The 17,942-nt window shown below is 43.1% G+C and overlaps 1 protein-coding gene across 2 annotated transcripts in view; it reads right to left on the bottom strand.

The window, feature by feature from the left end:
- The window catches only part of KMT5C (lysine methyltransferase 5C), a 119,141-nt gene that overhangs the window by 25,841 nt on the left and 75,358 nt on the right, over positions 1 to 17,942 (bottom strand). For both annotated transcript variants that reach the window (XM_053690699.1, XM_053690698.1), the window contains exon 7: positions 884 to 1,020. In XM_053690699.1, coding sequence (XP_053546674.1) covers positions 884 to 1,020 — 137 coding nt within the window. The remainder of the gene's footprint in view (positions 1 to 883; positions 1,021 to 17,942) is intronic.

Consider the following 17,942-nt stretch of genomic DNA (forward strand, 5'->3'; position numbering starts at 1 on the left):
AGAAAAGCGCGCAAAAAGAGAAAAGCGCGCGCAAAAGAGAAAGAGCGATCAAAGAGAAAGAGCGATCAAAGAGAAAGAGCGATCAAAGAGAAAGAGCGATCAAAGAGAAAGAGCGATCAAAGAGAAAGAGCGATCAAAGAGAAAGAGCGATCAAAGAGAAAGAGCGATCAAAGAGAAAGAGCGATCAAAGAGAAAGAGCGAGCAAAGAGAAAGAGCGAGCAAAGAGAAAGATCAGATTACAAATTTTTTTATATGGTAGTATGAAAATGCTGAAAAAAGGGACAATAAAGTAAAAATGTAACTCATGATTTAGATAGAGCATGTAATTTAAAAAAAAAAAACAATTTACTTCTATTATCAAATTCTTGTTCTCTCAGTATCCTTTGTTGTAGAATAAACCTAGATGAGTTCATAGAAACACAGAAGTGTGCACATCTTTAGCAGTGTAAGGTGGCAGTGTATGCAATTTTGTACAACATTGGTATGAACATTGTTGCAAACACTTCTACCATAGAGTGCTAGAAACGTGCATGCTCCTGAGCTCTTTTAAACCCACCTAGGTTTGATAACAGAAGTAAATTGGAAATTTGTTTAAATTCGGATATTCTTTATAGACCATTAAAGTTTAAATTTGACTTTACTGCCCCTTTAATGACTATTATAGACCTTGATAAAATAGATTTCCACTCGAGAGGACTTGTAGAAGTAACTGAGACAAATTGCTAAAAAAATAAATAAAAAGAAACTGTAGTTGCGGTATTAGAAATAATGCACAGATTATACATAGACACAGAAGTGCATGGATTAAGGGAATGTTCTTAAATTAATCTGACACGTGCCATTTGCCTTGAAGTACCCTTTAAGTGTGCAAAACAATGCTCACCTTTCACATGTACAGCACTCGCATAGCTCATTTTTCTCGCCAAAAAAACTGTCTCCATAAAAGCATGTGATCTCCTCTTCTGGTTTTATATCCCTGAGTACTTTCACACATGCAGCATTCCCATCAGATGGAACAAACTATACAATGAAATAAAGAAATAAGCATTTGCAAATAGGATTTGCGTTTTATTTTTTAATAACACCACCCTTTTATGTAAATTAGTAGATTGTACCTCAAAAGGAATCTTTAGAAGCTTATTTATTCTCATTATGAAATAAAACTAGCTAAATTAATTTATAGTTGCTGAAGAACCCATCATTGGTTTTAATAAAGTCAAGATATTAAAGTCAGAATTAAATGTTTAAGCATAGTAGAAAACTGATACAAGTACAAAACCATTTATTCAAACTGCTTGGAAACGGAAAAGGATTGGATTTCAGAATATTTGTATATTTGCATCTGCAAAATGGGGCAGCTTGGAGAGAGGATAGGACAAAGTGTAAACAATAATATATTATGTCATTTAGGCACTATTCACATGTCGTCAAAAAGCTTATACATGCAACCTTAATACAGTTTTAAATAAATGTATTTTTGCATACATAGTAATGTTAGAAATATAGTACTGTAATCAGAAAGGTATTAGCTATTGTTTTAAATAACTATAGGACTAGTATTTGCATTTTAGAACACAAAAAAACACAAAGATGCAGGCAGAGAAGATTGTGATTTATTGACAGGTAACATTTTTAATTTCTAACAATTTTATTTTAAAAAAATATTAATGAAAAAGTCTGGATTTCGGAATAATTCTGGATTTTGGAATTCCAGATTTTACCTGTATAAGCGCTGCGGAATCTGTTGGCGCTCTACAAATAACCGATAATAATAAAGATTATTTAATTTCCTTGTAATTTATCTCTGCAAACTACGTTTCTATTGCCCCCAAAAAGCTGTAGTGTAATCTGCATTTAAAGTATTTTGTGGTTTCTCTAATACATGTGCATGTGATCAGAGCGTTCCTTAAATTAATGCAGGAGCTCATTTACATAGGATCCTTGCTCCAGAAAAAATACTGCATATTTAACCAACAAAAAAGTTTTAAATAGGTAAAAATAATATACAAGAACAAGGAAATGGAGTTTGGATGCCCAAAATGTCACTTTTTTAAAAAAAAAAAAAAAAAAAACTTGTGGTGTAAATCCAGAAAGTGACAGTCTTTTAGAGACTTATGTGACTTTTCTACTGGGTGCATTTAAAAAAGGGTATGTGAGTGTGCATCTTATACCTACCACAAATTAGAGAGAAATAAAATGTGTTCACTAAATGAATGCCAAAACGTAGCTCAATAAAATAGAAAATAATGTTTCCATACATGTAAACATTTTTACTCCATTATTACATGCCCAATTTGTGCATTATGTTAAAGGGGCACAGACCAGTGAAAGTGTTCAGCATATTACTTGCTTAGTCTAAAAAAAAATGCTTAGCAACTCATCTGTCTCCGAATAACTTGCTTACGGGTTGTTCATAGCCCCTAAACTCCTGCTACTTATGGCCTAGTTTTCACTTTATGTCACTGCCAGTCACAAGCTTTACTGCCCACCCAATTGTAAAATAGCAAAGTACACTCCTGAGTCTGTGACCAGGCTGCCATGTAATAGTAAAAAACAAACAATTTTTACCTGATAAACCACAGGCTTTACCACAGCTGCATTCATTACTTTTGGGAATTAAGAACCTGGCCACCAGGAGGAGGCAAAGACACCCCAGCCAAAGGCTTAAATACTCCTCCTATTCTCCTCATCCCCCACTCATTCTGCCGAGGAACAAGGAACAATAGATGAAATATAAGGGTGAAAGGTGCTAGAAGAATAAAATAAGGACGCCCCACAGAAAAAGTATGGGTGGGGAGCTGTGGACTCTTTCCATCAGACGAAAAGGAAATTATCAGGTAAACATAATTTATGTTTTTCTTCATAAATGGAAAGAGTCCACAGCTGCATTCATTACTTTTGGGAAAACAATACCCAAGCTATAGAGCAGTGTTTTTCAACCAGTGTGCCGTGGCACACTAGTGTGCCGTGAGAGATCCTCAGGTGTGCCACGGCAGACTGACAACAGTGTAACATTTTTTAAACTTTGCTTGTTTTTTACTCCCAGTGCAGGGGTAGTTTGTAGGAGGCATGGCATAACAGCACAATACATACAGTATGTGTGTGTTTGTGTGTATGTGTATATATATATGCTGTATTAGGCTACAATGTGTGATTTTTTAATGTAAAAAAGTGTGCCACGGCAAAAAAAAGGTTAAAAATCACTGCTATAGAGGACACTGAATGCCAAGACGGGAGGGTACAATAGGCGGCCAATTCTGAGGGCACCAAGCCTGGAACCACTGCCCATAAAAACCCCAGCTTCGTCCGAAGCCGAGAAAACTTTGAAAGGAAAAGCCCAGAGGACACTGACCTGCAGGTAGTCCAGAGCCTATTTAGCGACTGCCAAGCGGACTCAACTGAGCCAGCAGGCATCCAGGAGACACCATCTCCCAACAGTCGGTCCATCACTACTCACTAAAGAAGGGAACACCAGCCTAAATTCCCAAAGGGTTAGGGCCAGGAAGAACCGAAAGAAAAAAAAGAAAGGTCACAAAATCCATAAAAGGAAACCCCCCAGAGCGAGCCCAGCTCAAAAGGCACAAATGGGTCCCAACCGACAAGGGGGACTATGCCTAGACCAGGAGAAACCGGAGGTATAGGACTGGGCGTAGTAACAGAGAACCATTCTCTCTAAACGTCATGCAAGAGCACCAAAAGACAACAGAAGACGCAGTCCTTACATCGTCCAAGATTAGAATACTGAAGTATTACGCTACAAAAAAAGCGTGTAATGAACCCAGATGAAAACCCTGAGTCAAGAACACGCGGCCATCATCAAGATGACACAGAGAATACTTGCTGAGAAATAAAAGCGATCAGCAAAAGAACAGATTGCAAAAGACAGCTCCCAGACAGAGGGCACACTTTAGGCAATCCAGGCTGCCAGACCTACCCACAGGTCTTCCAAAGAAAATGGGGAAGCCCATAACCTCCACAAGGCCCCCCAAGAGAGAGAGGCGATACCCAAAACCCGAGGTGGAGCAATCCTAGATCCACAGCCTGTAAGCCTATGGAACTAGCTACAATGCCCACCTAGATTCTGGAGAAGACAACGTTTCTCAGAACCCACTCCCAGCCGGGGCAGCCCCAGCAACGGCAGGTCTAAAAAGGGGAACAGAAGAACCCCAAAACCAGCTCAAAAGAAGAGCGGAAGAATGGCCACAGCCAGTCCAACAGAGCATGGGTACAACCCGACAACAGGCGACAGGACCGTAGAACCAAAGGATCTAGCAAAAAGGTCCAACTAGTCTCGACACGTAGCCAGCAAGACTCCATATGGAACATAACACCCCAGAGAGAATATCCCTCTCTGCTAGGGAAACTCACAGTTCCCATCTCCTGAATCCAGGAGAAACCCTAAGAAAGGACCACATCTCCATAAAAAGGAAAATAAGCTCTCACCCAAGAAGGGGAAAAGACTAAAACGCAGCACCTTCCACAAGGCACGAAGCTACAGGCTAAATGAGAGAAAAAACCCCAACGCAGAAGCCCTGTTGGAAGGAGTTCCCGAAAAACTAGCCTGCTAACGTGCAATCATTGTGCAAGAGTAGCAGTAGAGACACTGCAAGTCCTTTCACCTGCAAAGCAGTGAATACAATGGACACAACAGCAAGCTGACCAAGGGAACCATCTATTGTGCAAAACAAGTTTAAAGAGCAACGGTACTCAGAAAAACTGACAAAACAGTCTAATGAGCAGCAGTACTCGGAAAACCTAGCCAACCAAGACCAGATCAAGGAATCCGAGTAAAAGGACATAGCCCAAGTTCCCAGTAAACAGGAGAACCCAGAATCAGCCCTGGAGCCTAAAAATCCGGTAATAACCAACAACGGGATCCACAAGGGAAAATGCTGAGTGAGACTCAGCAACCGGTCCGAGCCCCCAATTGTTTAAACAAACAATACCTGAAAACTTAACACCCCATCTGATATAACAACCCAGACCACAGTGGGTAATAATGTAATATACAGATCAACCCGGATAACGAGAAAAACTCGCAAGTCCAGACCTAAGGAAGAGATCACCTCTTGCCGAAGTCCCACTCTCCAAAGGAGCTAAGGCGGTAAAAGTCATACAACGACACTAGAGCCCCTAGACTCTCCAACAGCCTCAGGACAAAAAAGGCAAGGGGATACCTTGAGGGTAAAACCACTCAAACAAAGGCTGGTCTCCACGTCACCTCCGTACAATCGGATGATCCCAGGAGAAACCCCAAGCAAGCCCAAGGAGACCACGCCCAGTGTTCCTAACAGGGAACAAACATCTCCCAGGCCCCTAAAAGGAGACCTAACATGGAGACCACAGGGGAAGACCGAAAAGGTTTCAGAGAAACAGCTATTCAAAACAGACAAGGTGCAAAAGATGCAGCTGGTTACATCCTGCAAAGCATCCGCTGCAAGGCAGCTGAACTACCCTTCAAACTACTAGCTGCTGAGGACCAAGTCCAAGAAGAACATCCCAGAGCCTCAAAGGAAAAAGGCCAAACTGCTCACTCGGCGGTAAAAAGGCGCTAAGACCTCCAACTCTCCACCACATGGGGGAGGAACTCTATGATCCGACATTACCAGACGCAAGGAGAGAGTGACGCAGTGGAAACTCCACTGACCCAGTCATCCAAATTTAAGGCTATAAGGGCTGAGACAACCCCTCCTGCATCGCTGACCCACAGGTCCTCTAGGATGCTTAGTTGATGTAAACATGAGCACTCCACGCCTTGACCGGACCAGCCAATCAGAACAGCGCCACGTGTCTGAACAGCCACAAGACAGAATCAAACCCAACAGGACCAGCCTGCAACCCGGGTCCTAACCGTCAAGCTGCATGAATCCTCCTGCAGAGGGGAAGAATAGAAAACAGGCAAACATAGGACTAACATGTCCCCAAAAAACTCTTCTGCATTAGTATCAATCCCAGTTTAAGATTCCCGAAGGTAACCAATAAACAAAATAAAAGACATCCCAATCGGATAAAAGGAAAATAAAAGGCAACCCGTAGGTTAACGCCCAATAAGAAAGCAGGCCTACCACAGGACCAGCCAACAGGGAGCCCTAAGCTTCCAACAAAAAAAAGGGAAGGATCTCAAGAAAGAATAGTCAGGAGATTACATCATCCCCACATGTCTATTGTCTAATGAGGAGTACCATTCGAAGCAGACTGAAAATTCCTGTATCCGAGTAAGACGCGAAGGCGCGCGACTAACAAAAGGCACAACACTCAGGGACAGTTACACCCGCAGGGAACTGCACAGGCCCTCCCCAAGGTGGTAGACTCGGGACAATAGGGCACCAGCACAATCACGCATAAACGCGTTGACTCTGCAGACGAATAATCGCCAAAAGTACATGGTAGCGAAAGCATGCTACAACCTCCGGGGGGAACAAGCCGCCCTGCATGGAGGAATAATCATAAACTGGGTTACCCGCATGTGTAGAAGTATGGAGCGGTAGGGAACTCGCCTTTCGGAGGACGGGACCCCCAGAGGCAGATGGCTCAGCTGACCCTTGATTCCCCGAGTCCGAGGAACAAGGCACTCTCATATGGCATACAGAACTGGTTGACATGTGTCAACGAGGCGAAACCGGATTCTTCACTGGACACAGAATCTGAAATTAAAATAGTCTCAGCATCAGAATCCTCCATAACTGGATAGAGGATATGCAAATATGAACTAAAGAAGTAAAATAAAAACGGCACCTGACACCCACAATGGCTGGGGCACTCACCACCTCCTATGACCAGACCCCTGCGGACTAGAATTTCTCCTTCGCCACACGGTCGAGAATGCGGAAATGGAGGACGGAATGTAACCACGCCTGACCACAAGTTGAAGCGTACAGTCAAAAAAAGTGCGCCCAACCATAAGGTTGCGTCACTTACAAAGGCCTCAATGTTCCAAACCACGAGCCCAGTAACCATCACAAATAAGAAGATTGAATCACATAAACATGATTATAAACCCCCCTGTTCAATAATCCCTCTCAGGAGATATTAACCCTTGATTCCAAGATACTAAAGGAGACTCACTGAGACCCTTATGTAATAGTTAGGTGGTAATCTCTCGGGAAAACATTTGCATTACAGTACATTCATGAAGAAGTAAAATGAAACAATCTTACCGGAATCTACGCCGTGGAACAGGAACACGGACCTTCAAGTGTGACGGATAGTAGCATTGACTCCGCCATGGACTTGAGAGAAAAAGCAGGCAGCGGAGCTTAGTTAGACAACGCTGATTGCTGTTAACATGAGTCGGGATGGTTTCTCAGAAAGACTCTCCCTGCATCTCCGGACTCTAACTTTTATCTAAGCCCTCACTTAGAGACTGATAGGATTACTTAAAACACCTGTCCCATGCCGAAGAGTACTACCCTCTATAAGAGAGACAATTTTTGACACTTCTCTGCCAACCTCCTGGGACGAAAGGCAAAGAATGAATGGGGAATGAGGGGAGTGGGAGGAGTATTTAATCCTTTGGCTGGGGTGTCTTTGCCTCCTCCTGGTGGCCAGGTTCTAAATTCCCAAAAGTAATGAATGCAGCTGTGGACTCTTTCCATTTAAGAAGAAAATAGGCCACATGATGGGATAGGTGTTGCAGCTTCTGATTGGCTCTACCACTTAGTTATATCAGATTTAGAAAAAAGGCTTTGGCAGATGGACAACTAGGGGAGTAACATAATTTATGCTTACCTGATAAATTTATTTCTCTTGTAGTGTATCCAGTCCACGGATCATCCATTACTTGTGGGATATTCTCCTTCCCAACAAGAAGTTGCAAGAGGATCACCCACAGCAGAGCTGCTATATAGCTCCTCCCCTCACTGCCATATCCAGTCATTCGACCGAAACAAGACGAGAAAAAAGAAACCATAGGGTGCAGTGGTGACTGTAGTTTAATTAAAATTTAGACCTGCCTTAAAAGGACAGGGCAGGCCGTGGACTGGATACACTACAAGAGAAATAAATTTATCAGGTAAGCATAAATTATGTTTTCTCTTGTTAAGTGTATCCAGTCCACGGATCATCCATTACTTGTGGGATAACAATACCAAAGCTAAAGTACACGGATGATGGGAGGGACAAGGCAGGAACTTAAACGGAAGGAACCACTGCCTGTAGAACCTTTCTCCCAAAAACAGCCTCCGAAGAAGCAAAAGTGTCAAATTTGTAAAATTTTGAAAAGGTGTGAAGCGAAGACCAAGTCGCAGCCTTGCAAATCTGTTCAACAGAGGCCTCATTTTTAAAGGCCCAGGTGGAAGCCACAGCTCTAGTAGAATGAGCTGTAATCCTTTCAGGGGGCTGCTGTCCAGCAGTCTCATAGGCTAAGCGTATTATGCTCTGAAGCCAAAAGGAGAGAGAGGTTGCCGAAGCTTTTTGACCTCTCCCTCGGTCCAGAGTAAACGACAAACAGGGTAGATGTTTGACGAAAATCTTTAGTAGCCTGTAAGTAAAACTTCAAGGCACGGACTACGTCCAGATTATGCAAAAGACGTTCCTTCTTTGAAGAAGGATTAGGACACAATGATGGAACAACAATCTCTTGATTGATATTCCTGTTAGAAACCACCTTAGATAAAAACCCAGGTTTGGTACGCAGAACTACCTTGTCAGAATGAAAAATCAGATAAGGAGAATCACAATGTAAGGCAGATAACTCAGAGACTCTTCGAGCCGAGGAAATAGCCATCAAAAACAGAACTTTCCAAGATAAAAGTTTAATATCAATGGAATGAAGGGGTTCAAACGGAACTCCCTGAAGAACTTTAAGAACCAAGTTTAAGCTCCACGGGGGAGCAACAGTTTTAAACACAGGCTTAATCCTAACCAAAGCCTGACAAAATGCCTGGACGTCTGGAACTTCTGCCAGACGCTTGTGCAAAAGAATAGACAGAGCAGAGATCTGTCCTTTTAAAGAACTAGCTGATAAGCCTTTGTCCAAACCCTCTTGGAGAAAGGACAATATCCTAGGAATCCTAACCTTACTCCATGAGTAACTCTTGGATTCACACAAATAAAGATATTTACGCCATATCTTATGGTAGATTTTCCTGGTGACAGGCTTCCGAGCCTGTATTAAGTTATCAATGACTGACTCGGAGAAGCCACGCCTTGATAGAATCAAGCGTTCAATCTCCATGCAGTCAGTCTCCGAGAAATTAGATTTGGATGATTGAAAGGACCTTGTATTAGAAGGTCCTGCCTCAGAGGCAGAGTCCATGGTGGAAGAGATGACATGTCCACTAGGTCTGCATACCAGGTCCTGCGTGGCCACGCAGGCGCTATCAGAATCACCGATGCTCTCTCCTGTTTGATTTTGGCAATCAGTCGAGGGAGCAGAGGAAACGGTGGAAACACATAGGCCAGGTTGAAGAACTAAGGAGCTGCTAGAGCATCTATCAGCGTTGCTCCCGGGTCCCTGGACCTGGATCCGTAACAAGGAATCTTGGCGTTCTGGCGAGACGCCATGAGATCCAGTTCTGGTTTGCCCCAACGATGGACCAGTTGAGCAAACACCTCCGGATGGAGTTCCCACTCCCCCAGATGAAAAGTCTGACGACTTAGAAAATCCGCCTCCCAGTTCTCTACGCCTGGGATGTGGATCGCAGACAGGTGGCAAGAGTGAGACTCTGCCCAGCGAATTATCTTTGAGACTTCTAACATCGCTAGGGAACTCCTGGTTCCCCCTTGATGGTTGATGTAAGCCACAGTTGTGATGTTGTCCGACTGAAATCTGATGAACCTCAGTGTTGCTAACTGAGGCCAAGCTAGAAGAGCATTGAATATTGCTCTTAACTCCAGAATATTTATTGGGAGGAGTTTCTCCTCCTGAGTCCACGATCCCTGAGCCTTCAGGGAGTTCCAGACTGCGCCCCAACCTAGAAGGCTGGCATCTGTTGTTACAATCGTCCAATCTGGCCTGCGAAAGGTCATACCCTCGGACAGATGGACCCGAGAAAGCCACCAGAGAAGAGAATCTCTGGTCTCTTGATCAAGATTTAGTAGAGGGGACAAATCTGAGTAATCCCCATTCCACTAACTTAGCATGCATAATTGCAGCGGTCTGAGATGCAGGCGCGCAAATGGCACTATGTCCATTGCCGCTACCATTAAGCCGATTACTTCCATGCACTGAGCCACTGACGGGCGTGGAATGGAATGAAGGACACGGCAAGCATTTAGAAGTTTTGATAACCTGGACTCCGTCAGGTAAATTTTCATCTCTACAGAATCTATAAGAATCCCTAGGAAGGAGACTCTTGTGAGTGGTGAAAGAGAACTCTTTTCCACGTTCACTTTCCACCCATGCGACCTCAGAAATGCCAGAACTATCTCTGTATGAGACTTGGCAATTTGAAAGCTTGACGCCTGTATCAGGATGTCGTCTAGATACGGAGCCACCGCTATGCCTCGCGGTCTTAGAACCGCCAGAAGTGAGCCCAGAACCTTTGTAAAAATTCTCGGGGCAGTGGCCAACCCGAAGGGAAGAGCTACAAATTGGTAATGCCTGTCTAGAAAGGCAAACCTTAGGAACCGATGATGATCTTTGTGAATCGGTATGTGAAGGTAGGCATCCTTTAAGTCCACTGTGGTCATGTACTGACCCTCTTGGATCATGGGTAGGATGGTCCGAATAGTTTCCATTTTGAATGATGGAACTCTGAGGAATTTGTTTAAGATCTTTAGATCCAAGATTGGTCTGAAGGTTCCCTCTTTCTTGGGAACCACAAACAGATTTGAATAAAATCCCTGTCCTTGTTCCGTCCGCGGAACTGGATGGATCACTCCCATTACTAGGTGGTCTTGCACACAGCTTAGGAATGCCTCTTTCTTTATCTGGTTTGCTGATAACCTTGAAAGATGAAATCTCCCTTGTGGAGGAGAAGCTTTGAAGTCCAGAAGATATCCCTGAGATATGATCTCCAACGCCCAGGGATCCTGAACATCTCTTGCCCACGCCTGGGCGAAGAGAGAAAGTCTGCCCCCCACTAGATCCGTTTCCGGATAGGGGGCCGTTCCTTCATGCTGTCTTGGGGGCAGCAGCAGGCTTTCTGGCCTGCTTGCCCTTGTTCCAGGACTGGTTAGGTTTCCAGGCCTGTCTGGAATGAGCAACAGTTCCCTCTTGTTTTGAAGCGGAGGAAGTTGATGCTGCTCCTGCCTTGAAATTTCGAAAGGCACGAAAATTAGACTGTTTGGCCTTTGATTTGGCCCTGTCCTGAGGAAGGGTATGACCCTTGCCTCCAGTAATGTCAGCAATAATTTCCTTCAAGCCAGGCCCGAATAAGGTCTGCCCCTTGAAAGGAATGTTGAGTAATTTAGACTTTGAAGTCACGTCAGCTGACCAGGATTTAAGCCATAGCGCCCTACGCGCCTGGATGGCGAATCCGGAATTCTTAGCCGTTAGTTTAGTCAAATGAACAATGGCATCAGAAACAAATGAGTTAGCTAGCTTAAGCGTTCTAAGCTTGTCAATAATTTCATTCAATGGAGCTGTCTGGATGGCCTCTTCCAGGGCCTCAAACCAGAATGCCGCCGCAGCAGTGACAGGCGCAATGCATGCAAGGGGCTGTAAAATAAAACTTTGTTCAATAAACATTTTCTTAAGGTAACCCTCCAATTTTTTATCCATTGGATCTGAAAAAGCACAACTGTCCTCAACCGGGATAGTGGTACGCTTTGCTAAAGTAGAAACTGCTCCCTCCACCTTAGAGTGGCGTCTATTGGAAACATTTTTCTAAATATAGGAGGTGGGGAAAAGGGCACACCGGGTCTATCCCACTCCTTGCTAATAATTTCTGTAAGCCTTTTAGGTATAGGAAAAACGTCAGTACACACCGGCACCGCATAGTATCTATCCAGCCTACACGATTTCTCTGGAATTGCAACTGTGTTACAGTCATTCAGAGCAGCTAATACCTCCCCAAGAAATACACGGAGGTTCTCAAGCTTAAATTTAAAATTAGAAATCTCTGAATCAGGTTTCCCCGAGTCAGAGATGTCACCCACAGACTGAAGCACTCCGTCCTCATGTTCTGCATACTGTGACGCAGTATCAGACATGGCTCTAACAGCATTTGCGCGCTCTGTATCTCTCCTAACCCCAGAGCTATCGCGCTTGCCTCTTAATTCAGGCAATCTAGATAATACCTGACAAGGTATTATTCATGATTGCAGCCATGTCCTGCAAGGTAATCGCTATGGGCGTCCCTGATGTAATTGTTGCCATATTAGCGTGCGTCCCCTGAGCGGGAGGCGAAGGGTCTGACACGTGGGGAGAGTTAGTCGGCATAACTTCCCCCTCGACAGAACCCTCTGGTGATAATTCTTTTATAGATAAAGACTGATCTTTACTGTTTAAGGTGAAATCAATACATTTAGCACACATTCTCCTATGGGGCTCCACCATGGCTTTCAAACATAATGAACAAGTAGGTTCCTCTGTGTCAGACATGTTTAAACAGACTAGCAATGAGACTAGCAAGCTTGGAAAACACTTTAAAACAAGTTTACAAGCAATATAAAAAAAACGTTACTGCGCCTTTAAGAAACACAAATTTTCCCAAATTTTGAAATAACAGTGAAAAAATGCAGTTACACTAATGAAATTTTTACAGTGTATGTAATAAGTTAGCAGAGCATTGCACCCACTTGCAAATGGATGATTAACCCCTTAATACCAAAAACGGAATAACAAATGACAAAAGCGTTTTTTAAACAGTCACAACAACTGCCACAGCTCTACTGTGGCTTTTTACCTCCCTCAATACGACTTTTGAAGCCTTTTGAGCCCTTCAGAGAAGTCCTGGATCATGCAGGAAGAAGCTGGATGTCTGTGTCTGTAATTTTTGCTGTGCAAAAAAAAACGCTAAAATAGGCCCCTCCCACTCATATTACAACAGTGGGAAGCCTCAGGGAACTGTTTCTAGGCAAAATTCAAGCCAGCCATGTGGAAAAAACTAGGCCCCAATAAGTTTTATCACCAAACATATGTAAAAAAACGATTAAATATGCCAGCAAACGTTTTAAAATACACTTTTATAAGAGTATGTATCTCTATTAATAAGCCTGATACCAGTCGCTATCACTGCATTTAAGGCTTTACTTACATTACTTCGGTATCAGCAGCATTTTCTAGCAAATTCCATCCCTAGAAAAATATTTTAACTGCACATACCTTATTACAGGAAAACCTGCACGCTATTCCCCCTCTGAAGTTACCTCACTCCTCAGAATATGTGAGAACAGCAAAGGATCTTAGTTACTTCTGCTAAGATCATAGAAAACGCAGGTAGATTCTTCTTCTAAATACTGCCTGAGATAAACAGTACACTCCGGTACCATTTAAAAATAACAAACTTTTGATTGAAGAAATAAACTAAGTATAAACCACAGTCCTCTTACGACCTCCATCTTAGTTGAGAGTTGCAAGAGAATGACTGGATATGGCAGTGAGGGGAGGAGCTATATAGCAGCTCTGCTGTGGGTGATCCTCTTGCAACTTCCTGTTGGGAAGGAGAATATCCTACAAGTAATGGATGATGCGTGGACTGGATACACTTAACAAGAGAAAGAACACCATGAAACTTCGGGGGTAAAAAACAAAACACTTTCTAAAAACAAGTGATAAAGATTGATGGATGACTATGCAAGATCAAAAATAGTATGTACCCATACATGTAAATAATATTTTTTTCCTCACTGCAATTTGGACTAGTGAACATGTTCAACCATGAATATGTGTATCCATATAGTCCTTAGGAGTAAAAAAACCAAAACGTGACATTTTATTAAGGGACATAAAACCCAATTTTTTTCTTTCACGATTCAGATAGAGCATGCAATTTTAAGCAAGTTTCTAATTTACTCCTATTGTCCTTTTTCTTTGTTCTCTTGGTATCTTTATTTGAAAAAGCAGGAATGTAAGCTTAGGAGCCAGCCCATTTTTGGTTCAGTACATGTGTAGCGCTTGCCGACTGGTGGCTAAATTTTGGAAATTTGGGTTTAGTATCCCTTTAAAGGAACACTGAACCCAAATATTTTCTTTTGTGATTCAGATAGAGCATGCAATTTTAAACAACTTTCTAATTTACTCCTATTTTCAATTTTTCTTCGTTCTCTTGCTTTATTTATTTGAAAAAGAAGGCATCTAAGCAATTTTTTTGGTTCAGAATCATGGAAAGCACTTGTTTATTGGTAGGTGAATTTACTCAATCAGCAAGAACAACACAGTGTGTTCACCAAAAAATGGGTCGGCATCTAAACTTACATTCTTGCATTTCAAATAAAGATAGAAAGTTGCTTAAAATTGCATGCTCTATCTGAATCACGATAGAAAAAATTTGGGTTCAGCGTCCTTTTTGTTGTTTTAACCATTGTCTGTTTACATGGCTGGGAGATTAGAAATACTTAAAACATAAAATTATGCTTACCTGATCATTTCATTTCCATCGTGGGGAGGAGAGTCCACAGCTTCATTCATTACTTGTGGGAATTAAGAACCTGGCCACCAGGAGGCGGCAAAAACACCCCCAGCCAAAAGCTTAAATACCTCCCCCACTCCCCTCATCCCCCAGTCATTCTGCCGAGGGAACAAGGAACAGTAGGAGAAATATCAGGGTATAAATGGTGCCAGAAGAACAAAACTAAATTTAGGTCCGCCTAACTGAGAAATAGGCGTGAGCCGTGGACTCTCCTCCCCATGATGGAACTAAAATTATCAGGTAAGCATAATTTAATGTTTTCCATTTAAAGGGGAGGAGAGTCCACAGCTTCATTCATTACTTGTGGGAAACAAATACCCAAGCTCTAGAGGACACTGAATGAACAAACAGAAGGGTAAAAAGGAGGCGGACCCTATCCTGAGGGCACCACAGCCTGCAAAACCACTCACAAAAAACTGCTTCTGACAAAGCAAAAACATCAAATTTGTAAAACTTTGTAAAAGTATGCAAGGAGGACCAGGTAGCCGCCTTACAAATCTGCTCCATAGAGGCCTCATTCTTGAAGGCCCAAGAAAAAGCCACAGCTCTAATTGAATGAGCCGTGATCCTCTGAGGAGGCTTATGTCCCGCTGTCTCGTAAGCCAAGCGAATCATGCTCCTTAACCAAAAGGACAAAGAAGTTGAAGAGGCTCTCTGCCCCTTGCGTTTCCCTGAATACACTACAAAGAGATATAGACTGTCTGAAATCCTTTGGAGCCTGAAAATAAAACTTGAAGGCTCGAACAACATCCAAATTATGAAGTAACCTCTCCTTAGAGGAATAATGGTTAGGACACAAAGAAGAAACAACTATTTCCTGATTGAGGTTACCGTTAGACACAACCTTGGGAAGAAATCCCAAACTAGTGGGAAGAACAGCCTTATCAGTGTGAAAAACCAGATAAGGAGGCTCACATTGCAAGGCCGCCAACTCAGATACTCTGCGTGCTGATGCAATAGCCAACAGGAAGAGAACCTTACAAGAAAGAATCTTAATGTCAATAGAGTGCATAGGTTCAAACAGAAGCCTCTGCAACACCTTAAGAACCAAATGCAAGCTCCAGGGTGGAGTAGAATGTCTAAAGACAGGCCTGATTCTAGACAGAGCCTGAACAAAAGACTGAATATCAGGAAGCTCCGCGAGCCTCTTGTGCAACAAAACAGATAACGCCAAAATCTGTCCTTTTAAGGAACTGGCGGCAAGCCCCTTCTCCAACCCATCCTGGAGAAAGTACAGAATCCTAGATACCTTAACCTTGTGCCAAGGATATCCATGTTGTTCACACCAGGACAAGTAAGTCCTCCACACCTTATGATAGATGCGACTAGTAACCGGCTTCCTGGCCTGAACTAGAGTATCAATCACACTCTCAGAGAATCCTCTCTTGGCTAAGACTAAGCGTTCAACCTCCACGCAGTCAGCCTCAGAAAATCTAGATTTTGATGTTGGAAGGGACCCTGTACAAGCAGATCCCTGCAACAGGGTTATCTCCATGGAGGAGAAGATGACATCCCCACCAGATCCGCAAACCACGTCCTCCACGGCCATGCCGGAGAAATCAGAATAGCCGAAGCTTGCTCCTGTTTGATGCACTATAAACTAGGTTGAACCCCCAAGGCACTGCCAAGGCATCGACCAGCTCTGCCTGGGGATCCCTGGACCATGACCCATATTTCGGCAGCTTGCAATTGAGTCTGGAGGCCATGAGATCCATCTCTGGCGTCCCCCATCTGTGACAGATGTCCCTCTTGAACTAGGGGGAGAATAGATCTGATCGTTTCCATTTTGAAAGATGGAACGGCCAGAAATTTGTTTAAACATTTTAGGTCCAGAATTGGGCGAAACATGCCTGCCCTTCTTTAGGACAACGAAAAGGTTTTAATAGTACCCTAGACCTCTCTCTGCTGGAGGTACTGGTACAATTACTCAGAGAGAAGAGAGATCTTTCACACATTCTAGAAAGGCGTCCCTCTTCTCTGGTCTTGAAGACAGGAGGAATCTGCCCATGGACGGATGAGATCTGAACCCTATCTTGTAACCCTTGGCGATGACCTCCAGAAACCAAGAGTCCTGAACATCCTGCAACCAGACTTCTGAGAAGAGAGATAATCTGCCCCTTACTTGGTCCATTAATCGGTCGGGGGCTGCCCCTTCATACTGATTTTGTCTTGGCAGGCTTCTTGTTCTACTTGGACTTATTCCAAGACTGAGCTGGCTTCCAAGTTCCCTTGGACTGCTCCGCCTTCGCTGCGGGCTGCTGGCGATGGGCTTTGTCCGAACGAAAGGGACGAAAAGTAGATCCCTTAGGCTTAGCCTTCTTATCCTGTGGCAGGAAGGCACCCTTGCCTCCTGTGACTGTGGATATGATCGAGTCCAGTCCTGGACCAAATAGGATCTTTTCCTGAAAAGGAAGGGCTAGAAGCCTAGAAGTCCGCAGACCATGACTTCAGCCACAGAGACCTACGGGATAGGACGGAAAAACCTGATATTTTTGCATTCAGGCGAATAATCTGCATATTGGCGTCACAAATAAAAGAATTAGCTACCCTCAAGGCCTTAATTCATCCTGTATCTCATCAAGGGCCATCTCAGAGAGGGATTCGCACCAATATGTCAAGAAACTCCTATTCTGTTGCAACACAAATCTTTGCGTCAACTCTAGGGGGTGCAAATGATTGAAATATATATATATATATATATATATATATATATATATACATATATATATATACACACATACATACATACACACACACACACACAAAGTGTATATATATATATATATATATATATATATATATATATATATATATATTCTGAGATGCAAAATAGGGCGCCTCCTAGTGTGATATAGTGGATGCAAATCAGGGTATGATGATACAAAATGGATACTCACAAATGGAGCAGCACCCAATTGTGCTAAGTAAGGCAGAATGGAAGATTACAGTGTCCCAGCTAACTGGCCCAGCATGATTACCGGTATCCCAGGTGTCCTCAATGGGTAAAAAAGCTCAGACTCTCAAATATTGTGGTAGTGTACAATTTAATTTAAAAACATAAAAACAGAGTTCAATACAGATAACTCTGATATTATAACACAGATAGCACCGCGTTTCTCAGATCTCTGTCTGTTTCATCAGGCTTCTCTTCGTTTTTCACAGCTAAAGTTGGCACCAATGTCGCATCTCTGGCTACCGCCGCTGCCGGCTGAAAAACAAACCCTGTGTGCTGAAACATCTTTCTCAACATGGTTTTCTAACCTTTTATCCATGGGCTCCTTAAATGACAAACTATGCTCGAGAGCAATCGACGTACGCTTTGCGAGCGTGGAGATAGCACCATCCACCTTAGGGACAGTCCCCCATAGCTTGAACTTAGAGTCCAGAACGGGGGAACAGTTTCTTAAAAGAAGAGGGAGGGGAAAA

This window comes from Bombina bombina, chromosome 8 (assembly GCF_027579735.1).
Source record: "Bombina bombina isolate aBomBom1 chromosome 8, aBomBom1.pri, whole genome shotgun sequence".
Lineage (NCBI taxonomy): Eukaryota > Metazoa > Chordata > Amphibia > Anura > Bombinatoridae > Bombina > Bombina bombina.